Source organism: Diaphorina citri, unplaced genomic scaffold (genome assembly GCF_000475195.1).
Source record: "Diaphorina citri unplaced genomic scaffold, Diaci psyllid genome assembly version 1.1 scaffold703, whole genome shotgun sequence".
NCBI lineage: Eukaryota > Metazoa > Arthropoda > Insecta > Hemiptera > Psyllidae > Diaphorina > Diaphorina citri.
In genome coordinates, this window is record NW_007378136.1 from 49644 (window position 1) to 72076 (window position 22433).

The 22433-nt window shown below is 39.5% G+C and overlaps 2 protein-coding genes across 2 annotated transcripts; both read left to right on the forward strand.

Annotated features, from left to right (window-relative positions):
• The first annotated feature begins 634 nt into the window (after positions 1–634).
• On the forward strand, positions 635–10498 carry LOC103511334 (general transcriptional corepressor trfA-like). Its single transcript, XM_026825124.1, has 10 exons — positions 635–755; positions 2235–2360; positions 2899–2977; positions 3045–4013; positions 4402–6586; positions 7686–8420; positions 8819–8879; positions 9061–9265; positions 10146–10347; positions 10481–10498. The coding sequence occupies exons 1-10, from the start codon at positions 635–637 to the stop codon at positions 10496–10498; spliced, it is 4701 nt and encodes a 1566-aa protein (XP_026680925.1).
• Positions 10499–10552: 54 nt separating this feature from the next.
• Positions 10553–22433, forward strand: LOC103511338 (serine/arginine repetitive matrix protein 2-like). Its single transcript, XM_026825125.1, has 8 exons — positions 10553–10560; positions 10882–11461; positions 11595–12336; positions 12845–13009; positions 19550–20381; positions 20982–21152; positions 21496–21623; positions 22141–22433. The coding sequence occupies exons 1-8, from the start codon at positions 10553–10555 to the stop codon at positions 22287–22289; spliced, it is 2775 nt and encodes a 924-aa protein (XP_026680926.1). The 3' UTR covers positions 22290–22433.

Consider the following 22433-nt stretch of genomic DNA (forward strand, 5'->3'; position numbering starts at 1 on the left):
TTTTCTTCAGAAAATCTGTGAAAAAGCAGCTTTTTTCATTCAAAGGTTCCATATGTTAGCCAAATTTGGTGTGTGTGATCTCTAATACCAGTAATTTAAATAGTTAAATCCGAGTTTTTAATCCGCAAAGCCCTTCTTTATAAAACAGCAAAGACAGTGCAGTGTTTGAATTTGAGGAATGTAAAAAATTGCCCCAACATCTTGTAGGTTATATGCTATGTCCTCTAGGTAAAGATTTTATTTTAAGATGATATTCAAAATTGTTTTTTGTAGGTACCTGAAGATGAAAATCTATTCCACTCTGATGAAAGAAAGTGTAAGAGCTCAGGAGATAAAGGAAGAACTCGATGCAGAGATGAAAAAGACAAAAGCAGAGATGACAAACATAGAGGAAGAAATGAAGATAAAAACACTGAAAATGAAAAGAGCATCTCAAGAACTCACTGTACCTACTTCTTCTGTTGCTTTGGCTCAATAACTTTCTTTTTGTGCTAGTGCTCAAATATGTTGATGTAATCTAACTGATTGAAAAGACAAAAGCAGAGATGACAAACATAGAGGAAGAAATGAAGATAAAAACACTGAAAATGAAAAGAGTATCTCAAGAACTCACAATGAATCAACATCTAGCAGAATGACAAATCCATTGTCTGACAGTTCAGATAAACATAAACGGGATAAACAGGTTTCAAGCAACAAAAAGACTGAACCAAATCAAAGTAGTAATAAGAAACATATAAACAAGTACAAAGAGGGTCAATGAATCAACATCTAGCAGAATGACAAATCCATTTTCTGACAGTTCAGATAAATATAAACGGGATAAACAGGTTTCAAGCAACAAAAAGACTGAACCAAATCAAAGTAGTAATAAGAAACATATAAACAAGTACAAAGAGGGAGTCTACTTTTGATAAACTCTCTCTTCTAAAATGCAGAGGTAGCTCTAAGTTCAGAGGTTGGATTCCAGAACAGGTAAGGTGGATATCGCCTGACCTGACTTTATTTCACTGTCGGAGGAAGCACTGTGCAATATAGCTTCCCCTTTTAGAGATTCTCTACCATTGCACATGTCATTTTGAGATGTTTGGCAACAATGCCTATTTTTTTGTTGTCACATTGATCTGGACACACTATAACTAATCTTCTTCTTCCTAGCCTTTTCCTACTATAGGGTGGGCGTTTTATAATTCTAGTAATAAAATATTCCTGCCTACCCTTCTACCCATCTAGATACGTAGGTAGGTACCTGTTCTTTGAATGAGAGCTCAGCAGTGGCGTATCCTTCATGCAAACTAGGGAATACCATCACTTACCGAAAATAGTCAGTATTGGATTTCGGATTCTATGGCTAAAAAATCTGGTATGAACATCACACGACTTTCCTTATCCTATTGAATGGTGCTTATTTGGGTGTTCTGTTGCAACATTTACAATATCTCTAACCGTTTAGTGTACCTACTTCTTCTGTTGCTTTGGCTCAATAACTTTCTTTTTGTGCTAGTGCTCAAATATGTTGATGTAATCTAGCTGATTACCTAACTGTAAAGTACCTAATTAAATTGTGAAATAAAGTTGCAGTTGTACGATTTAATCCAAGAGGAAAAAACAGTGATATTGAAAGAGTGTTTTTTTCAGTTGTTATTTGCAATTGTCTTTGACAGATTGTGTTCTGCATACCTATCTATCTAATTAAATATTTATACCCTATCAGTTGACACTTCAGTCGATCATTTAAGACCGGTTTTAGCGTCACCTATGTTAAGCTACGCCGAGCAAGGCCAATAAATGGATGGGTGACTTGAACCTTATATTGGGAATAAAGGGAGAACGGGCTCTAGTCTTGATTTTAAATCATTACATGAAAGTAAAATCGGAAAATCAAATCAAGAATAATAATAAACTGAATATTAAACAAATTAGGTAGGTACATAAGTACTGATTTTCTTTAATCCTGATCGAATAAACTACGGGCTAAATAATTCCCGGAGGGACGGACCCAGCTTGTTTTATTGAGAATCTGCACATGTGGAATAAAGAGGTTTTGGAGAGGTTGCATTATATTTATCAGTAGGTAGGTATGTACTTAAAATTATGTAGGTAGGTACCTACTGGCTTTTTTGATTCTATTTTTTCCTTGTTGGATGCTGAGCACCTACTATTACCATGTTATAGTGTATTTTCCTTATTTGTTTGTTTCAAGTATTCACAAAGCTTTGTGTTTTATTTTTCAGAACATCCAGGCTGCTTGTGTTCTTGTGATGGTGTGGATGTGAAATCTGAACTCCCAACAAGAGAAGAAGATAGCAGTGTACAAGAGCCTAAACCTGGTTCTGTATCTACTGCATTCATACAACCACGTTACCGTTATTACGTCTTTTTTTATTGAGAATCTGCACATGTGGAATAAGGAGGTTTTGGAGAGGTTGCATTATATTTATTAGTAGGTATGTACTTAAAATTATGTAGGTAGGTACCTACTGGCTTTTTTTGCTTCTATTTTTTCCTCGTTGGGTGCTAAGCACCTACTATGTTATAGGTAATTTTCCTTATTTGTTTGTTTGAAGTATTCACAAAGCATTGTGTTTTATTTTTCAGAACATCCAGGCTGCTTGTGTTCTTGTGATGGTGTGGATGTGAAATCTGAACTCCTTTTTCTTCTTTTTTTTATTGAGAATCTGCACATGTGGAATAGAAAGGTTTTGGAGAGGTTGCATTATATTCATTATATTTATCAGTAGGTATGTACTTAAAATTATGTAGGTAGGTACCTACTGGCTTTTTTTGATTCTATTTTTTCCTCGTTGGGTGCTGAGCACCTACTATTACTATGTTATAGTGTATTTTCCTTATTTGTTTGTTTCAAGTATTCACAAAGCATTGTGTTTTATGTTTCAGAACATCCAGGCTGCTTGTGTTCTTGTGATGGTGTGGATGTGAAATCTGAACTCTCAACAAGAGAAGAAGATAGCAGTGTGCAAGAGCCTAAACCTGGTTCTGTATCTACTGCATTCATACAACCACGTTACCGTTATTACGTCCAGTGTGCAAGAGCCTAAACCTGGTTCTGTATCTACTGCATTCATACAACCACGTTACCGTTATTACGTTGAGCGATTCAACAATCAACCTATCCGTTGGAACCATAACAGAAGACCTCGAAATAGTGTTAGCAGCTGCAGTGATACCACCAACTCCTATCTGAGTGATACAAGTGATGTGGATAGTGATTACATTAGTAGTGATAATTTAAGTGATATATTTGTAACTGAAAATTGTGATAATTTAAATTTAAAAATCGAATTACTCAACAACTCACGTAGTAATTCAAGTCAGGTGTTACCAGAGGATAGTCATAGTCAGACAGAGTTGGGATCAGAAGATCTGATAGTCAATAGAAATGTCGTGCTCAACCAATCTGGAAGATTCAAGCAGGAGATATCCCCTCTCCCCTCGGGTGATAGTGGTACAAGCAACCCAGACATTACCAGAGATAACTCTGCCACCAAGGAATGTTATGCCACAGACTTCAGCACAGGAGGACACTTCCATAAGCCAAATCTCCAGATGGACCAGTTCGCCAAATCTAGTCTTCCAGACAGAAATGTCAACGGGAACCAGGAAGCGGAAGCTTTTACAGGAATCAAGGTCTCCTGCAACAACATTTGTCGAGAATATGATGCGGCTCCCGGAGAAAGAAAATCACTCAAAAAGAAAAAGAAAAATTCATCAGGAGAGTTTATTGGAAGAATTACGATCAACGTCACCAAGTTCGCAAAGAGCTCTATTAGAACAAGAGTGGACATTGTTAGAAAAGGATATGGAGGACACCAGAGAAGTAGTGGCAAGACGAAATGTATTGGAGAACGAAAGAATGATAAATGTGATGCAAGTGAGGATGGAACAAGCAGCTCAGGACCAAGCAAAGGAAGTAGCAGAACATCAAAACAAAGTACGAGAAATATTAAGAGAAAGAAAAGCTCAAGCAGAGTTGCAACAAACTATAAAAGAAGATGACGCTATGAGCTTGAATAGTGAGGTTACGTCCTTGAAAAATGATACGACCTTGAAGAGCGGTGGTCGATCCAAAATGACCTTGAGTGAAGTGCCTTCGAAGAGAGCTGTGTCTCGGTCTCGAGACACGACCTTGGGCGATGATTCGACCTTGAGCGGTAGACGGTCTCGAGGCTTAGAAAGCGTTGCTATTGTTGCTAGGCAACCGACGAAGGAACGAGTGTCCTCTAGGAAAAGAGAAGAGGATGAACGGGAGAAGAAGCGTTTGCAGCGGGAGAGAATTGGACACGCTGATGATAAACATACGTCCAAGGGATCTTCTAAAGGTGGGCCTTCCAGTGATAGGTTGGTTAAGAGACATGAAGGTGGTTCACGGATCAAAAGAAGATATTGCAAATATGAGTATAGAAGAAAAGCAAAACCTGTTGGGTACGTCAAAGAAAGATCTTGTGATTCTAACAAAGAAGAAAGAGGACTTGACGTACCAAATGAAGAGAATAGAAAAACACTTGATGATTTGGAATCAAGAGGAAGTACAAAGGAAAAACGAAGTAAAAAATCTACCATTTCAAATGGCGTTGTGGAAAAGACAAACGTTGGAAATGATCATCAGCAAAATAAAAAAGTTGAAGCTGAAAATATCGAACCTCTCCGAAGCATTGGACACGAATCTAAACGTGACCCAATACAGAAAAAGCTTGATGCAAGACAAAATCAAAACAACATCAGCAAAGATGAAAAGGTGGCACGAGAAAAAGTTGAACATAAACAAAGAAATGGTGAACGTGAAGATGAAAATCTATTCCACTCTGATGAAAGAAAGTGTAAGAGCTCAGGAGATAAAGGAAGAACTCGATGCAGAGATGAAAAAGACAAAAGCAGAGATGACAAACATAGAGGAAGAAATGAAGATAAAAACACTGAAAATGAAAAGAGCATCTCAAGAACTCTCAATGAATCAACATCTAGCAGAATGACAAATCCATTTTCTGACAGTTCAGATAAATATAAACGGGATAAACAGGTTTCAAGCAACAAAAAGACTGAACCAAATCAAAGTAGTAATAAGAAACATATAAACAAGTACAAAGAGGGTGAAAATCACTCTCCCAAGTACAAAGATACAAATCTCAAAAGTGAACCATATCATAAGAGTAGCCATACGACCTCACATAAACTGGGACCCTTACCTAACAATGATATGAAAAAAATTGTAGATAAGCACAAAAATAATCTAGATAACGTGAAACATCATAAGAGAAAAACTACCGAGGATAGTCATACCAAAACTGTTCAGCAAAAATCATCAAGTATTATTAGTAGTAAAAGTAAAAATTCACAGTTTAACCCAAAACAAAGTGAAATGAAAAATAATAGTCAAACTGTAACTGCCAACGTTGTGTTACATGACAACTCCAAGATCAAAAATACTCATTCAAGCAATATCAGAAAGGATTCATCTGATATGAAGTCACATAAAACAAAAGTTTCTTATACACAAGGCATTGAAAACGGCCATGCTAATAAATGTCTTAAAGTCCAACACAGTTCAAATAATAGTGACAGTAAAAATCAACATCATGGAAAACATATGGCAAAGAAAGACAAGGACCCTAAAGATGTGAAAAATACATCTGCAGACACGAAAAAAGGTGACCTCAAAGAAAATGTTCAAAACAAAAAAGATAATTCTCAAGACTCTGTTAAAAGTAGTGAACGCTTGAAAGAAGAGTGTAAGAAAATCGTAGAGAAGTACTTGAAAAAGAAGAAAGAAATCTCATCCGATGAGTCGAAAGATAAAGCAAACATCACCTGTGAAACACCTGTAGGAGACAAAGAAAGCAAAGAGGTTACACCGAACATTGCAGTGGCCAAAGAAAGTAACAAGAAGAAAGTGATGAATTTAGACGAGTATAAGAAGAGAAAAAGACAATCTGTGCCAAATAAACTTGCCAATGAAAATGTGGATCAAACCAAAACCTCTCTGCAGAGAATGGATGAATCTCAAGGTGTAGAGCAGAAAACAGAAAGCTCCTCTCCTAAAACGGACAAACCATCAAATGTGGAGAAGAAAATGAAGCTCTCTCCACAGCAAATGAATGTGTCTTTGAGTGTGGAAAAGAAATCATCAATTGATAGCATTGAAGATAGCAAATTCCATCAGGGAAAGCCAAACACTGTAGAGCAGAAAGTGGCTACCCTCAAAGAACTAGACGTTAAAGAGAAACGGAAAGAGAACAACGTGGTGGATCAGAAAGAAGAAATGAAATCTCACTGTATTTCGACCCAAGACGTGAAACCCGGAAAAGACTACGAAACTGCCAGAAAAACCAAAGACAGTATTAAGTGTGAAACTGATGTCCAAGTGAAACCCGGAAAAGACTACGAAACTGCCAGAAAAACCAAAGACAGTATTAAATGTGAAACTGATGTCCAAAAAGATCAGTTGAAAAACATTGTTGAATTGAACACCCACAACTCCGGCCACAGAAATCCTACCAAGGCTGAAATCAAAGAAAAGGGCCACAGTTTGAAATCTGACTTCAAAGGATCACTCCTAAGTTTTAAACCTTTGTATATCATCAACGTGAAACCCGGAAAAGACTACGAAACTGCCAGAAAAACCAAAGACAGTATTAAGTGTGAAACTGATGTCCAAAAAGATCAGTTGAAAAACATTGTTGAATTGAACACCCACAACTCCGGCCACAGAAATCCTGCCAAGGCTGAAATCAAAGAAAAGGGCCACAGTTTGAAATCTGACTTCAAAGGATCACTCCTAAGTTTTAAACCTTTGTATATCATCAATCATGTCAAGGTTGAAAAAAGCGAAAGAAATCAAGAGATTAAGGAACAGACTTACAAACCCGAGCCGCATCCCGTGAGCATTAAGTTGGAAAATGTGAAAGCTCTTGAAAGAAATGTCAAAGAAGATGACATTGGAAAAGACGCTAAAGAAGACACGAAAATCTTGAAATTGATGATGACAACTCTCTGTACTCCTTTGTAGATTTGTAAGTATACTACCTATAGTGGTTCAGTGTTTGAAAGTCATTTGAAAAAAAAAATGGCTATTATGGGGGCCCCATGAGCTTGCTCAATCCCAAAGCCTATTGAGCGAAAAATTCATTGTGAAACAAATGGGCTAACAAACTAAATTCAAACAAATTAATTAAACGTGAGTAAATTTTACTCACAGCTAGTTTGTTTTTGTATTAATTCTAGAAAATCTTCGCAAACGCGGAAAAAACACAGCTTCCAACAAAATTGGAAAAGTCAGCACTCAACTTTGACGGCAATTACATTCCAATTGAAGAAGTTTCAAAAGATCCAGAAGTGCAAGAGACTAAATTAGAAAAAGCAGAAGAAACAATCCCAACATGTGAGTCCAATGAAAATAAACACGAGGCAAGTGGTATCATTTCCCTTGAAAATACCAAGGCTAATAATAATCTGATAAGTACACACAAAGAAAGTAAAATCAATGTCCAGAAGTCCAAGAGACTAAATTAGAAAAAGCAGAAGAAACAATCCCAACATGCGAGTCCAATGAAAGTAAACACGAGGCAAGTGGTATCATTTTCCTTGAAAATACCAAGGCTAATAATAATCTGATAAATACACACAAAGAAAGTAAAATCAATGGAAATCCGGATGAGACTCTAGCCGAGCTGTATATCATCAATCATGTCAAGGTTGAAAAAAGCGAAAGAAATCAAGAGACTAGGGAACAAACTTACATATCCGATCTGCATCCCGTAAGCATTAAGTTGGAAAATGTGAAAGCTCTTGAAAGAAATGTCAAAGAAGATGACATTGGAAAAGACGCTAAAGAAGACACTAAAATCTTCGCAAACGCGGAAAAAACACAGCTTCCAACAAAATTGGAAAAGTCAGCACTCAACTTTGACGGCAATTGCATTCCAATTGAAGAAGTTTCAAAAGGTCCAAAAGTCCAAGAGCCTAAATTAGAAAAAGCAGAAGAAACAATCCCAACATGCGAGTCCAATGAAAGTAAACACGAGGCAAGTGGTATCATTTCCCTTGAAAATACCAAGGCTAATAATAATCTGATAAGTACACACAAAGAAAGTAAAATCAATGGAAATCCGGATGAGACTCTAGCCGAGGAAATGATCAAGGACAAAAACCCCGTCTGCAATGACGAGGAAGGAGATTCAAAAGTGGGAAAATACCTCAAAGAAGGAAACACCAAGGAAGATTCGAAAGTGGGAAAACACCTCGAAGAACACACCAATCAAGATTCAAAAATGGAAAAACATCTCGAACAACCCACCAAAGAAGAACCAGAAAAAGTTGAAATCAATGACACCCAAGATTCCGATGACACAGAAGAGGGAGAAATAGTAGATGGAGATTCTTCATCTGAGGAAGCAACAGAACACATTGCAATAAACACGAGGCAAGTGGTATCATTTCCCTTGAAAATACCAAGGCTAATAATAATCTGATAAATACACACAAAGAAAGTAAAATCAATGGAAATCCGGATGAGACTCTAGCCGAGGAAATGATCAAGGACAAAAATCCCGTCTGCAATGACGAGGGAAGAGATTCAATAGTGGGAAAAAATCTCAAAGAAGAAAACACCAAGGAAGATTCGAAAGTGGGAAAACACCTTGAAGAACACACCAATCAAGATTCAAAAATGGAAAAATATCTCGAACAACCCACCAAAGAAGAACCAGAGAAAGTTGAAACCAATGACACCCAAGATTCCGATGACACAGAAGAGGGAGAAATAGTAGATGGAGATTCTTCATCTGAGGAAGCAACAGAATACATTGCACCCTCCAATTCTGTTCACAAACGATTGAACAACCATCACAACGCTCACTCCAATGGTAATCCAAGGAGTGACTGTAAAAGCCACACTGGAAAAGTGACAAGCAATGGGAAAGTGACTGGGGATAGAAGCAGGAAAGCGTGTCCCGAGAACGGTCGGAGAAGGTCCCGAGAGAGAAGATCCAGGAGTTCACGGTCCAAACAAACGATTGAACAACCATCACAACGCTCACTCCAATGGTAATCCAAGGAGTGACTGTAAAAGCCACACTGGAAAAGTGACTGGGGATAGAAGCAGGAAAGCGTGTCCCGAGAACGGTCGGAGAAGGTCCCGAGAGAGAAGATCCAGGAGTTCACGGTCCAGATCAGAATCCAGTTCTAGTTCGTCTTCAAACTCTTCGTCTTCTTCATCATCATCATCTGGATCTTCTTCTTCATCATCAAGGTAATTATTATTTATTTGAGTTATTTTTTTTTTTTTCTTTAGCCATTGTTAGGAACGCCAAAACGTCAGGACAAGAACTGGAGGAGGTTTATATGTTGTAATTTTAAGCAATAAGTTGTTAGTAGTTAATTCGAGAAGATGGGCTTTAGCCAAAATGGTCTCAAATATTACACTGCTCTCCGTTCGCAGAGGCTGAATAAAATAGGTGGAGGAGTATAGTGCTTTATTTAGACTGTCGAGGTAGGAGTCTCACTTACCATAGGACACTTAAAGTAAGTTTGATTAAGGAGTATAGTGCTTTATTTAGACTATCGAGGTAGGAGTCTCACTTACCATAGGACACTTAAAGTAAGTTTGATTTTAGCGGACAACGTAATAAAGCTAATGCTAATGGCTGATGAAAATTAAGAAAAAAAGAGTTTATTCCTCTAAAACTTATCCTGTCTTCCTTCTCTCTTCGATTTCGGATGATAAGACCTTGACATTTACAGTTTCCTCTATCAAACCTCTTAAAAAAAGCTAATTCTAAATTCATCCTGACTGTTTTCTCTTCTCAGGTCCTCATCAGCCAGCGAGTTTGATTTTAGCGGACAACGTAATAAAGCTAATGCTAATGGCTGATGAAAATTAAGAAAAAAAGAGTTTATTCCTATAAAACTTATCCTGTCTTCCTTCTATCTTCGATTTCGGATGATAAGACCTTGGCAGTTACAGTTTCCTCTATCAAACCTCTTAAAAAAAGCTAATTCTAAATTCATCCTGACTGTTTTCTCTTCTCACTGTTCGATTTCGGATGATAAGACCTTGACAGTTACAGTTTCCTCTATCAAACCTCAAAAAAGCTAATTCTAAATTCATCCTGACTGTTTTCTCTTCTCAGGTCCTCATCAGCCAGCAGTTCTTCGAGTAGTTCCAGTGGTGGTTCCTCTTCTTCCTCCTCCTCTTCCTCACAATATTCCAGCTATAGGGGACACAGCCGTCCCTCCTCCTCTCTGTCCACTAGACGTCCTCAATCAGCCTTGTCCTCCAAACATCCTTCCATAGCCAAGCGCCCTTCATCGCTTAAACGTTCTTCCTCCAGAGCTTCTAAAACTTATCCTGTCTTCCTTCTCTCTTCGATTTCGGTTGATAAGACCTTGGCAGTTACAGTTTCCTCTATCAAACCTCTTAAAAAAAGCTAATTCTAAATTCATCCTGACTGTTTTCTCTTCTCAGGTCCTCATCAGCCAGTAGTTCTTCGAGTAGTTCCAGTGATGGTTCCTCTTCTTCCTCCTCCTCTTCCTCACAATGTTCCAGCTATAGGGGGCACAGCCGTCCCTCCTCCTCTCTGTCGACTAGACGTCCTCAATCAGCCTTGTCCTCCAAACATCCTTCCATAGCCAAGCGCCCTTCATGTTCCAGCTATAGGGGACACAGCCGTCCCTCCTCCTCTCTGTCGACTAGACGTCCTCAATCAGCCTTGTCCTCCAAACATCCTTCCATAGCCAATCGCCCTTCATCGCTTAAACGTTCTTCCTCCAGAGCTTCCAATCATTCTTCGAGATCTTCCAAATGTTCTTCTTCAAGAAGACACCTCTCCGCCTCTAATCCAACTGTGTCTAGACATCACCTCTCAGAAATCCGTCCTTCGTCGTCCCTCCCTCGGAAATCCTCCGAATACACCCGAAACCACCGTCCATCCGTCAAACCATCGCTGCCCGGCTGTTCGGAGCCGCTGGATCCAGAGCTTCCAATCACTCTTCGAGATCTTCCAAATGTTCTTCTTCAAGAAGACATCCCTCCGCCTCTAATCCAACTGTGTCTAGACATCACCTCTCAGAAATCCGTCCTTCGCCGTCCCTCCCTCGGAAATCCTCCGAATACACCCGAAACCACCGTCCATCCGTCAAACCATCGCTGCCCGGCTGTTCGGAGCCGCTGGAAAGCCTCCAAATCGAGCTTCACTATGGGACGAACGACAAAACGCCGCCCAAACGGTGCATCAACGTCACCAAGGAGAGTCCTCCAGAAGGAAAGACCCGCAATGCCGGGTCGAAAGAAAGATCCCCCGGTGAAGCGAAAAGAGAGACCCGCAAGGCCGCGTCATCTGAAAAATCCCCCTTTGAAGCCAAGAAGGAAACCCGCAAAACTACGTCATCTGAAAGATCCCCCGGTAAAGCCAAAAAGGAATCCCATAAAGCTGCATCATCTGAAAGGGCATCGTCTGGTACGTCATCTGAAAGATCCCCCGGTAAAGCCAAGAAGGAATCCCGTAAAGCTGCATCATCTGAAAGGGCATCGTCTGAAAAACGCCCCAAGATGAAGGAAAGTTTCTCGAAGATTGTCGAAGTCATCGTCTGAAAAACGCCCCAAGATGAAGGAAAGTTTCTCGAAGATTGTCGAAGGAGGGGAGCACGAGGCAAAGTTTAACGAAAGTTTCTCGAAGATCCCTGAAGAAGGGGAGCTGGCCGACACGAGTCACATTACCATCTCGGACAGTTCCGGCAATTCGTCGACCCTGAGCGTCACCTGTTTGGATTCCGAGTGCGAGGGAGTGACCTTGAAAAGTGACGCTATGACCTTGAAGAGTGAGGTCACGTCCTTGAAAAATGCTATGACCTTGAAAAATGATTCGACCTTGAAGAGTGAAACTGCCTCCTTGAAGAGTGATTCAACGTCCTTGAAGAGCGGCGGTCGATCCAAAATGACCTTGAGTGAAGAGCCTTCGAATACGACCTTCAAGAGTGAAACTGCCTCCTTGAAGAGTGATTCAACGTCCTTGAAGAGCGGCGGTCGATCCAAAATGACCTTGAGTGAAGTGCCTTCAAAGAGAGCTGTGTCTCGGTCTCGAGACACGACCTTGGACGATGATTCAACCTTGAGCGGTAGTCGGTCTCGAGGCTTAGAAAGCGTTGCTACTGTTGCTAGGCAACCGACGAAGGAACGAGCGTCCTCTAGGAGAAGAGAAGAGGATGAACGGGAGAAGAAGCGTTTGCAGTGGGAGAGAATTGGGCACCTTGATGATAAACATACGTCCAAGGGATCTTCTAAAGGTGGGCCTTCCAGTGATAGGTTGGTTAAGAGACATGAAGGTGGTTCACGGATAGCCTTCGAAGAGAGCTGTGTCTCGGTCTCGAGACACGACCTTGGGCGATGATTCAACCTTGAGCGGTAGTCGGTCTCGAGGCTTAGAAAGCGTTGCTACTGTTGTTAGGCAACCGACGAAGGAACGAGCGTCCTCTAGGAGAAGAGAAGAGGATGAACGGGAGAAGAAGCGTTTGCAGCGGGAGAGAATTGGACAAGATGAAAATCTATTCCACTCTGATGAAAGAAAGTGTAAGAGCTCAGGAGATAAAGGAAGAACTCGATGCAGAGGTGAAAAAGACAAAAGCAGAGATGACAAACATAGAGGAAGAAATGAAGATAAAAACACTGAAAATGAAAAGAGCATCTCAAGAACTCACAATGAATCAACATCTAGCAGAATGACAAATCCATTGTCTGACAGTTCAGATAAACATAAACGGGATAAACAGGGTACGTCCAAGGGATCTTCTAAAGGTGGGCCTTCCAGTGATAGATTGGTTAAGAGACATGAAGGTGGTTCACGGATGAAAACTCTCGAAAATACAGGGACTTCTGACGTTAAGAAAGAGTCGGGTTCGTCTGAAAAACCTCTCAATCACACTTCGACAGGCGGGAATGAACGCCTTTCTGGGAGAGACGATAAGGAGGGCAAACAAAGACATCCTGAAGGATCAAGACATCTAGTAAGTACAAAGATACAAATCTCAAAAGTAAACCATATCATAAGAGTAGCCATACGACCTCACATAAACTGGGACCCTTACCTAACAATGGAACCATATCATAAGAGTAGCCATACGACCTCACATAAACTGGGACCCTTACCTAACAATGATATGAAAAAAATTGTAGATAAGCACAAAAATAATCTAGATAACGTGAAACATCATAAGAGAAAAACCGAGGATAGTCATACCAAAACTATTCAGCAAAAATCATCAAGTATTATTAGTAGTAAAAATTCACAGTTTAACCCAAAACAAAGTGAAATGAAAAATAATAGTCAAACTGTAACTGCCAACGTTGTGTTACATGACAACTCCAAGATCAAAAATACTCATTCAAACAATATCAGAAAGGATTCATCTGATATGAAGTCACATAAAACAAAAGTTTCTTATACACAAGGCATTGAAAACGGCCATGCTAATAAATGTCTTAAAGTCCAACACAGTTCAAATAATAGTGACAGTAAAAATCAACATCATGGAAAACATATGGCAAAGAAAGACAAGGACCCTAAAGATGTGAAAAATACATCTGCAGAAACGAAAAAAGGTGACCTCAAAGAAAATGTTCAAAACAAAAAAGATAATTCTCAAGACTCTGTTAAAAGTAGTGAACGCTTGAAAGAAGAGTGTAAGAAAATCGTAGAGAAGTACTTGAAAAAGAAGAAAGAAATCTCATCCGATGAGTCGAAAGATAAAGCAAACATCACCTGTGAAACACCTGTAGGAGACAAAGAAAGCAAAGAGATTACACCGAACATTGCAGTGGCCAAAGAAAGTAACAAGAAGAAAGTGATGAATTTAGACGAGTATAAGAAGAGAAAAAGACAATCTGTGCCGAATAAACTTGCCAATGAAAATGTGGACCAAACCAAAACCTCTCTGCAGAGAATGGATGAATCTCAAGGTGTAGAGCAGAAAACAGAAAGCTCCTCTCCTAAAACGGACAAACCATCAAATGTGGAGAAGAAAATGAAGCTCTCTCCACAGCAAATGAATGTGTCTTTGAGTGTGGAAAAGATCAAACCAAAACCTCTCTGCAGAGAATGGATGAATCTCAAGGTGTAGAGAAGAAAGCAGAAAGCTCATCTCCTAAAACGGACAAACCATCAAATGTGGAGAAGAAAATGAAGCTCTCTCCACAGCAAATGAATGTGTCTTTGAGTGTGGAAAAGAAAACCATATCATAAGAGTAGCCATACGACCTCACATAAACTGGGACCCTTACCTAACAATGATATGAAAGAAATTGTAGATAAGCACAAAAATAATCTAGATAACGTGAAACATCATAAGAGAAAAACTACCGAGGACAGTCATACCAAAACTGTTCAGCAAAAATCATCAAGTATTATTAGTAGTAAAAGTAAAAATTCACAGTTTAACCCAAAACAAAGTGAAATGAAAAATAATAGTCAAACTGTAACTGCCAACGTTGTGTTACATGACAACTCCAAGATCAAAAATACTCATTCAAGCAATATCAGAAAGGATTCATCTGATATGAAGTCACATAAAACAAAAGTTTCTTATACACAAGGCATTGAAAATGGCCATGCTAATAAATGTCTTAAAGTCCAACACAGTTCAAATAATAATGACAGTAAAAATCAACATCATGGAAAACATATGGCAAAGAAAGACAAGGACCCTAAAGATGTAAAAAATACATCTGCAGAAACGAAAAACGCCAAAGGTGACCTCAAAGAAAACGTTCAAAACAAAAAAGACAATTCTCAAGACTCTGTTAAAAGTAGTGAACGCTTGAAAGAAGAGTGTAAGAAAATCGTAGAGAAGTACTTGAAAAAGAAGAAAGAAAACAATATCAGAAAGGATTCATCTGATATGAAGTCAAATAAAACAAAAGTTTCTTATACACAAGGCATTGAAAACGGCCATGCTAATAAATGTCTTAAAGTCCAACACAGTTCAAATAATAGTGACAGTAAAAATCAACATCATGGAAAACATATGGCAAAGAAAGACAAGGACCCTAAAGATGTGAAAAATACATCTGCAGAAACGAGAAAAGGTGACCTCAAAGAAAATGTTCAAAACAAAAAAGATAATTCTCAAGACTCTGTTAAAAGTAGTGAACGCTTGAAAGAAGAGTGTAAGAAAATCGTAGAGAAGTACTTGAAAAAGAAGAAAGAAATCTCATCCGATGAGTCGAAAGATAAAGCAAACATCACCTGTGAAACACCTGTAGGAGACAAAGAAAGCAAAGAGGTTACACCGAACATTGCAGTGGCCAAAGAAAGTAACAAGAAGAAAGTGATGAATTTAGACGAGTATAAGAAGAGAAAAAGACAATCTGTGCCAAATAAACTTGCCAATGAAAATGTGGACCAAACCAAAACCTCTCTGCAGAGAATGGATGAATCTCAAGGTGTAGAGAAGAAAGCAGAAAGCTCCTCTCCTAAAACGGACAAACCATCAAATGTGGAGAAGAAAATAAAGCTCTCTCCACAGCAAATGAATGTGTCTTTGAGTGTGGAAAAGAAATCATCAATTGATAGCATTGAAGATAGCAAATTCCATCAGGGAAAGCCAAACACTGTAGAGCAGAAAGTGGCTACCCTCAAAGAACTAGACGTTAAAGAGAAACGGAAAGAGAACAACGTGGTAGATCAGAAAGAAGAAATGAAATCTCACAGTATTTCGACCCAAGACGTGAAACCCGGAAAAGACTACGAAACTGCCAGAAAAACCAAAGACAGTATTAAGTGTGAAACTGATGTCCAAAAAGATCAGTTGAAAAACATTGTTGAATTGAACACCCACAACTCCGGCCACAGAAATCCTGCCAAGGCTGAAATCAAAGAAAAGAGCCACAGTTTGAAATCTGACTTCAAAGGATCACTCCTAAGTTTTAAACCTCTGTATTAATTCTATTTTTTAAATAATAAAAAATAATGTTTTAAAACTTGAAACATATCTATTTCATATTCTGCATCTTATTCTAATTCCTGTCCAGCCTTGGAAGCCAGCAGTTCCATTGTAGAAAAATATTGGGAGGCACATAGGAAAATGGCCTAATGTTCAATGTCATGACATTTGTAAACAACAACAGCAACAACATATTCTGCATCTTACAGTCATAAAAAATCACTCTCTTTATATGAGTGAGTGATCATTACATCTACCTGAAAAAAACACTTAAAAAACAGACAAAAGTTTTTGTACCTAGACAAATACCTAATTGAAGTCACCTAGGTATAAGCTGTTAGCATTAGCAACTATGGGTACCTACTACCTACCTAGGATTTTGTTTTCATTCTTGTCAAGCTGTCAAAGAGAAGGAAAAATTACAAAGCCAGTTTAGAGAGTGTATTTAAGAGATTCCCAACTTAAAAAAAAAAACTTAGGTACCTATTTTATTTCTTCACTTCTATATTGCATTATAAGTAGAGAAGTATTTTTCTGTTCTGATAGATTTAATATAGTTTAAAGCAGTCAAAAAAAATCACTCTCTTTATATGAGTGAATGATCATTACGTCTACCTAAAAAAACACCTAAAAAACAGACAAAAGTCCTTACCTAGACAAATACCTAATTGAAGTCACCTAGGTATAAGCCGTTAGCATTAGCAACTATGGGTACCTACTACCTACTTAGGATTTTGTTTTCATTCTTGTCCAGCTGTCAAAGAGAAGGAAAAATTACAAAGCCAGTTTAGAGAGTGTATTTAAGAGATTCCCAACTTAAAAAAAAAAAACCTTAGGTACCTATTTTATTTCTTCACTTCTATATTGCATTATAAGTAAAGAAGTATTTTTCTGTTCTGATAGATTTAATATAGTTTAAAGACAGATGTAATATAGTTCTGTTCTGATTCTCCTTACAGAATTATCCGCAGTCACTATTCATTTGATGTCCAATCTCTACAGTACGTCAATCTTGACAATATTCTGAGAGAGTTGAATCCACCCGTATCTTTGCCGATATTGGATAATCGTGTAGATCAAGAGCTTCCAGTTCCATGGAGTGGCGGGACCAAGTATTGTTGCATTAATCAAGTGTACAACTTTATGTTTGATGCTCTCAAGGGTAAGATTTTTTTTTTCAACTACTTAGAGTGGTATTTTCCTTTTGGAATATGTCCTCTTCTGATGTTTCCCTTCTTTTGGAGTGTTAGTATCTGTTCAACTACTTAGAGTGGTATTTTCCTTTTGGAATATGTCCTCTTCTGATGTTTCCCTTCTTTTGGAGTGTTAGTATCTGACTGATTACCTAACTGTAAAGTAATTAAATTGTGAAATAAAGTTGCAGTTGCATGATTTAATCCAAGAGGAAAAAGTAAAAAACAGTGATATTGAAAGAGTGTTTTTTTCAGTTATTTGCAATTGTCTTTGACAGAGTGTGTTCTGCATACCTATCTATCTAATCAAATATTTATATCCTATCAGTTCTTCTAATTTTTGAAGGTATCTGTTGTTGATTCTTCTCGGAACCACACAAACAGGTTATTGTAATTAGTTACCTGAAACTGAAAATACAAGCATGATTATTTTTTACTGTATTTTTTGTTTGAAATCATGTTGGCATTGTTTGTCAGTTGTTATTTGCAATTGTCTTTGACAGATTGTGTTCTGCATACCTATCTATCTAATTAAATATTTATACCCTATCAGTTTTCCTCTAATTTTTGAAGGTATCTGTTGTTGATTCTTCTCGGAACCACATGAACAGATTATTGTAATTGGTTACCTGAAACTGAAAATACAAGCATAATTATTTTTTACTGTATTTTTTTGTTTGAAATCATGTTGGCATTGTTTGATTGATTTCCTGAGTGTATTTAACAATCTATCATAATTATTATCTAAATAAGCAGGAGGTTCCAGGCTCCATTGTGGACACCTTGGCATGGAGATCAACAGTCTTGGTGGGGTTCGAGGATCAAAGGTCTTTTCAAGGGCCAAAATTTTGCATGTCTGTGGTCGCTGTTTTGGATGAGCACTTAGGATAGATCAAGTATTATCTATATATTTGCTCTCTAGGTACATACTTGTTAGTATTGTGTCTAAATCTAGTTTTCTTTTTCAGCTTTCTGATTTGAACACATCCACTGTAAACACATTATGTACTTAAAGGAGGCAGAATAGTACTTCAAGCAAATGGTTAACATCAAATTCTTGAAGCACCAAAAGCGTTATGGCAGAGGCTTGTCATGTTGAAATTGATGATGACAACTCTCTGTACTCCTTTGTAGATTTGTAAGTATACTACCTATAGTGGTTCAGTGTTTGAAAGTCATTTGAAAAAAAAAATGGCTATTATGGGGGCCCCATGAGCTTGCTCAATCCCAAAGCCTATTGAGCGAAAAATTCATTGTGAAACAAATGGGCTAACAAACTAAATTCAAACAAATTAATTAAACGTGAGTAAATTTTACTCACAGCTAGTTTGTTTTTGTATTAATTCTATTTTTTAAATAATAAAAAATAATGTTTTAAAACTTGAAACATATCTATTTCATATTCTGCATCTTATTCAAATTCCTGTGCAGCCTTGGAAGCCAGCAGTTCCATTGTAGAAAAATATTGGGATGCACATAGGAAAATGGCCTAATGGTCAATGTCCCAACATTTGTAAACAACAACAATAAGTAGAGAAGTATTTTTCTGTTCTGATGGATTTAATATAGTTCTGTTCTGATTCTCCTTACAGAATTATCCGCAGTCACTATTCATTTGATGTCCAATCTCTACAGTACGTCAATCTTGACAATATTCTGAGAGAGTTGAATCCACCCGTATCTTTGCCAATATTGGATAATCGTGTAGATCAAGAGCTTCCAGTTCCATGGAGTGGCGGGACCAAGTATTGTTGCATTAATCAAGTGTACAACTTTATGTTTGATGCTCTCAATGGTAAGATTTTTTTTCAACTACTTAGAGTGGTATTTTCCTTTTGGAATATGTCCTCTTCTGATGTTTCCCTTCTTTTGGAGTGTTAGTATCTGTACTAAACCATAGCAAATCCAAGCTAGTCATAGGTGATGATTATTGATTACAGAGGAACAAGGAAAGAAAGAAAATAAATTGGTAGGTACCTACCTACCAAGAGTAGTGAAATTTTTCCTTTTTAGTCCGTCCTTCCTTTATTATCACTAATAATAATTTATTATACTAATAATAAAAGGTATAGTGGACGGACTATTGTATTCGCTTCGGTGTCTGTCCGTCAGTCTGTCTGTCAGTCTGTCTGTCTGTCTGAATAGTGTTAGCAGCTGCAGTGATACCACCAACTCTTATCTGAGTGATACAAGTGATGTGGATAGTGATTACATTAGTAGTGATAATTTAAGTGATATATTTGTAACTGAAAATTGTGATAATTCCGAAAATACAGGGACTTCTGACGTTAAGAAAGATTCGGGTTCGTCTGAAAAGGCTCTCAAGCACACTTCGACAGGCGGGAATGAACGCCTTTCTGGGAGAGACGATAAGGAGGGCAAACAAAGACATCCTGAAGGATCAAGACATCTAGCCAGAACGTCCCGAAGTCCTAGCTTATCCAGATCTCAGCCAAGTCGTGCGAAACGACGGAGATCCAGCAGTCCAGCAAGGAGGTCATATAGTCCCTCCCAAGCGAGAAACGGCTCCAGACTTGACACAGGATTCCGGAGCGGAGGGTCGAAAAGTCCGCGAAGATCAAACAGCCCTCGTCAGAGCGCGAGGAGGAAATCAAAAACACCGATCGATCCCACGAGAAGCGCTCCCAAGGAGAAAAGCCTGCCGAAACCTGGCCTTTCCCGTGACGCTAAAAACGATGCCAAACGGATCGGACATGCCAACCGCGACGGACACTCGCACAGACCCGAAGCGAAGCCACGGCGCTCGGGAAGCCCGCCCCGATCTCGAACGCCTGCCAGCTTCCACGAACTTCGCCGATCGCGCAGCTCGAGTCCGGTGTACACGAAGTACACCCCGCCCAAAGCCTCGCCGCGCAAGAGGTCTCGGTCCCCGCGACACAGATCACCGCTGCATCACGCGAGGGACACGAGGTCGCCGGTACAGAGCCGCTCTTCCCGGCGAGACGGGGAGAGGTCCCTTGAAGCCGGGGCGAGCTTCGCTTCCCGCGGACCCATTCGCGCTGCCTCGGGCGGGTTCCCAGCGGCTTTCTCCCGTCAATATCGTTCGTATCGGAAGCGAAGTGATAGTTCGTCTGTTTCGCCGGAGAGATTGGATACGTCGGTCAGTTCGTTTGAGAGGCGAGGCTCTAGTGATGAGGATTCGAGTGATAGTGATGAGGGAAGATCCCGATGTTCAAGACGAGGCAAGAAGCGATCTGTGTCAACGTCTTCGGCAGACAGGTGAGTGGAGAGCTTCGCTTCCCGCGGACCCATTCGCGCTGCCGGTTCGGGTGGGTTCCCAGCGGCTTCCTCCCGTCAAAACCGTTCGTATCGTAAGCGAAGTGATAGTTCGTCTGTATCGCCGGAGAGATTGGATACGTCGGTCAGTTCGTTTGAGAGGCGAGGCTCTAGTGAGGAGAGTTCGAGTGATAGTGATGAGGGAAGATCCCGATGTTCAAGACGAGGCAAGAAGCGATCTGTGTCAACGTCTTCGGCAGACAGGTGAGTGTGCCTGGACAGATTTGGTGGTGTAGTGGTCAGACGTCCGCGTTTTAAACAGGAGTACGTGGGTTCAATCCCAGCTAAGGTAGTTTTATCCTCAATATTTTTTGAGAATTTGACCAGAATAATAGTAGTAGCCTAGAGTAAAGGACTTTTCAGCCCTATGCGAGCAGTATAAATAAGCACTATAGCTGTTACAGCTCTCTCTCTCTGTCAAACCTAAAAAAAAAAAAAAAACTCTTAAAAAAGTCACTGGCTTTTAAGCCATGGCTTCTTGTCAAAAGTACTTTTTCTATTCTGAAATATCATTTTGTATAATTATCCTTTTTCTTTTTCCAGGAGTAGTCCAGACTGGGATGCACAGGAAGAGAAGGAATGGCGTCAGGGCATCCAGGAGTACCGCACGCTGTATGTGGGCGGTATTCTACCCAGCACGACAGTCGAGGAGTTGCGGGTTCGATTCCAGCGGTTTGGACTCATCACCGGCGTGCACATTGTTCGGAGATACTTGTAAGTAAAGTTTGCACTAATCTGTGGTTTAAACAAACGAATTGAGTCTTTTTTATTCCTCATAAGGAGGACAGGATAGAAGAAAGTCAGCCTTTCCGAGAATAATTTTAACCTAAACAGATAATATTTGTTCTTGGAACGGCTGGCTCTCTCCTATCATGTCTTCCTTCTCTCTTTGATTTCGGGACGATACGAACTTGACAGTTACAGTTCTTTCCATTAAACCTCTTCAAAATCATTTTTCGTTAGTGTGAAAATCCTCTGTCCCCTTTTTTTCTCTCCTTAGTGTCTTTAAGTTTCCTTTTGAGAAATCTCCATTGACCATTTCATGTTCGTGTTTCAGTGAGCATTACGCCTATGTTACGTTCAAACACGCCTCCTCCATACGAGTAGCAATAGAGCGCGGTAACGATCCGTATTATATCGACGATGAGTTCCTTCTGCCCGTCGTGGGGCCTTATTATATGCTCGGTAAGTAACATTATTAATAATGCTTATTTATCCTGCTCGCATAGGACTAAAAAGTACCTTTACTCCAGCAGTAGGCTACTACTATTATTGTGGTCAAATTCTCAAATTATATTGAGGATAAAATTCAATACCTCGGCTGGGATTGAACCCACGCCCTCCTGTTTACCAGGCGAGCGCCTTGACTGTTCCCTGAAGTAATGCGAAAATGGTTAGAAGTTTTTTTCCCCATTATTATTACCTATTATTATTTTTCGTAGAGGGAACTGTAATAACGGAGGTCTTATCGTCCCGGAATCGAAGAGAGGGACAGGCTTGGAGAAAACCAAAACGAACCTAACCTGTTTATAATAGAATTCCCGCCCCGGACGAGAATCGAACCCGCTACCTAGTCTTCTTTTTCTTAGCCTTTTCACGTGTTCAGACGGGGTCGGCACTTTTCGTCAGCCTCTCAATCCGCGAGAACCGGCGTCCTAGCGCTTACAAGAAACCAATGGTGTCCTCTGTTTCATTCCCACAGACTACGCGGTGCCCGAGTACGACCAAGACGTAATACGTCGGGTGTCTCATCAGGTGAAATACGCCGAGAGTTTCGAATCTACCCTCGCCTCTACCATGGAACTGCTGAGTAGGAGAAAGAAACAGCGACTTGTAACTGGAACTTCGTGATGAAACACCTAGGGTACTTCTTGATGAAACATCTAGGTCTAGGGTGTCTCATCAGGTGAATTACGCCGAGAGTTTCGAGTCTACCCTCGCCTCCACTATGGAACTGCTGAGTAGGAGAAAGAAACAGCGACTTGTAACAGGAAC

Bases quoted from the DNA above. Each gene is read 5' to 3' on its own strand.
- LOC103511334 (XM_026825124.1), top strand. From the start codon at position 635: ATGACAAATCCATTGTCTGACAGTTCAGATAAACATAAACGGGATAAA. The intron at 2,978-3,044 runs GCAAGAGCCTAA...TATTACGTCCAG, and splicing joins AGAGAAGAAGATAGCAGTGT to TGTGCAAGAGCCTAAACCTG. The intron at 8,421-8,818 runs ATTGCAATAAAC...GCAACAGAATAC, and splicing joins CTGAGGAAGCAACAGAACAC to ATTGCACCCTCCAATTCTGT.
- LOC103511338 (XM_026825125.1), top strand. The intron at 11,462-11,594 runs GCATCGTCTGGT...AGATTGTCGAAG, and splicing joins AAGCTGCATCATCTGAAAGG to TCATCGTCTGAAAAACGCCC. The intron at 21,153-21,495 runs GTAAGTAAAGTT...TTCGTGTTTCAG, and splicing joins CACATTGTTCGGAGATACTT to TGAGCATTACGCCTATGTTA.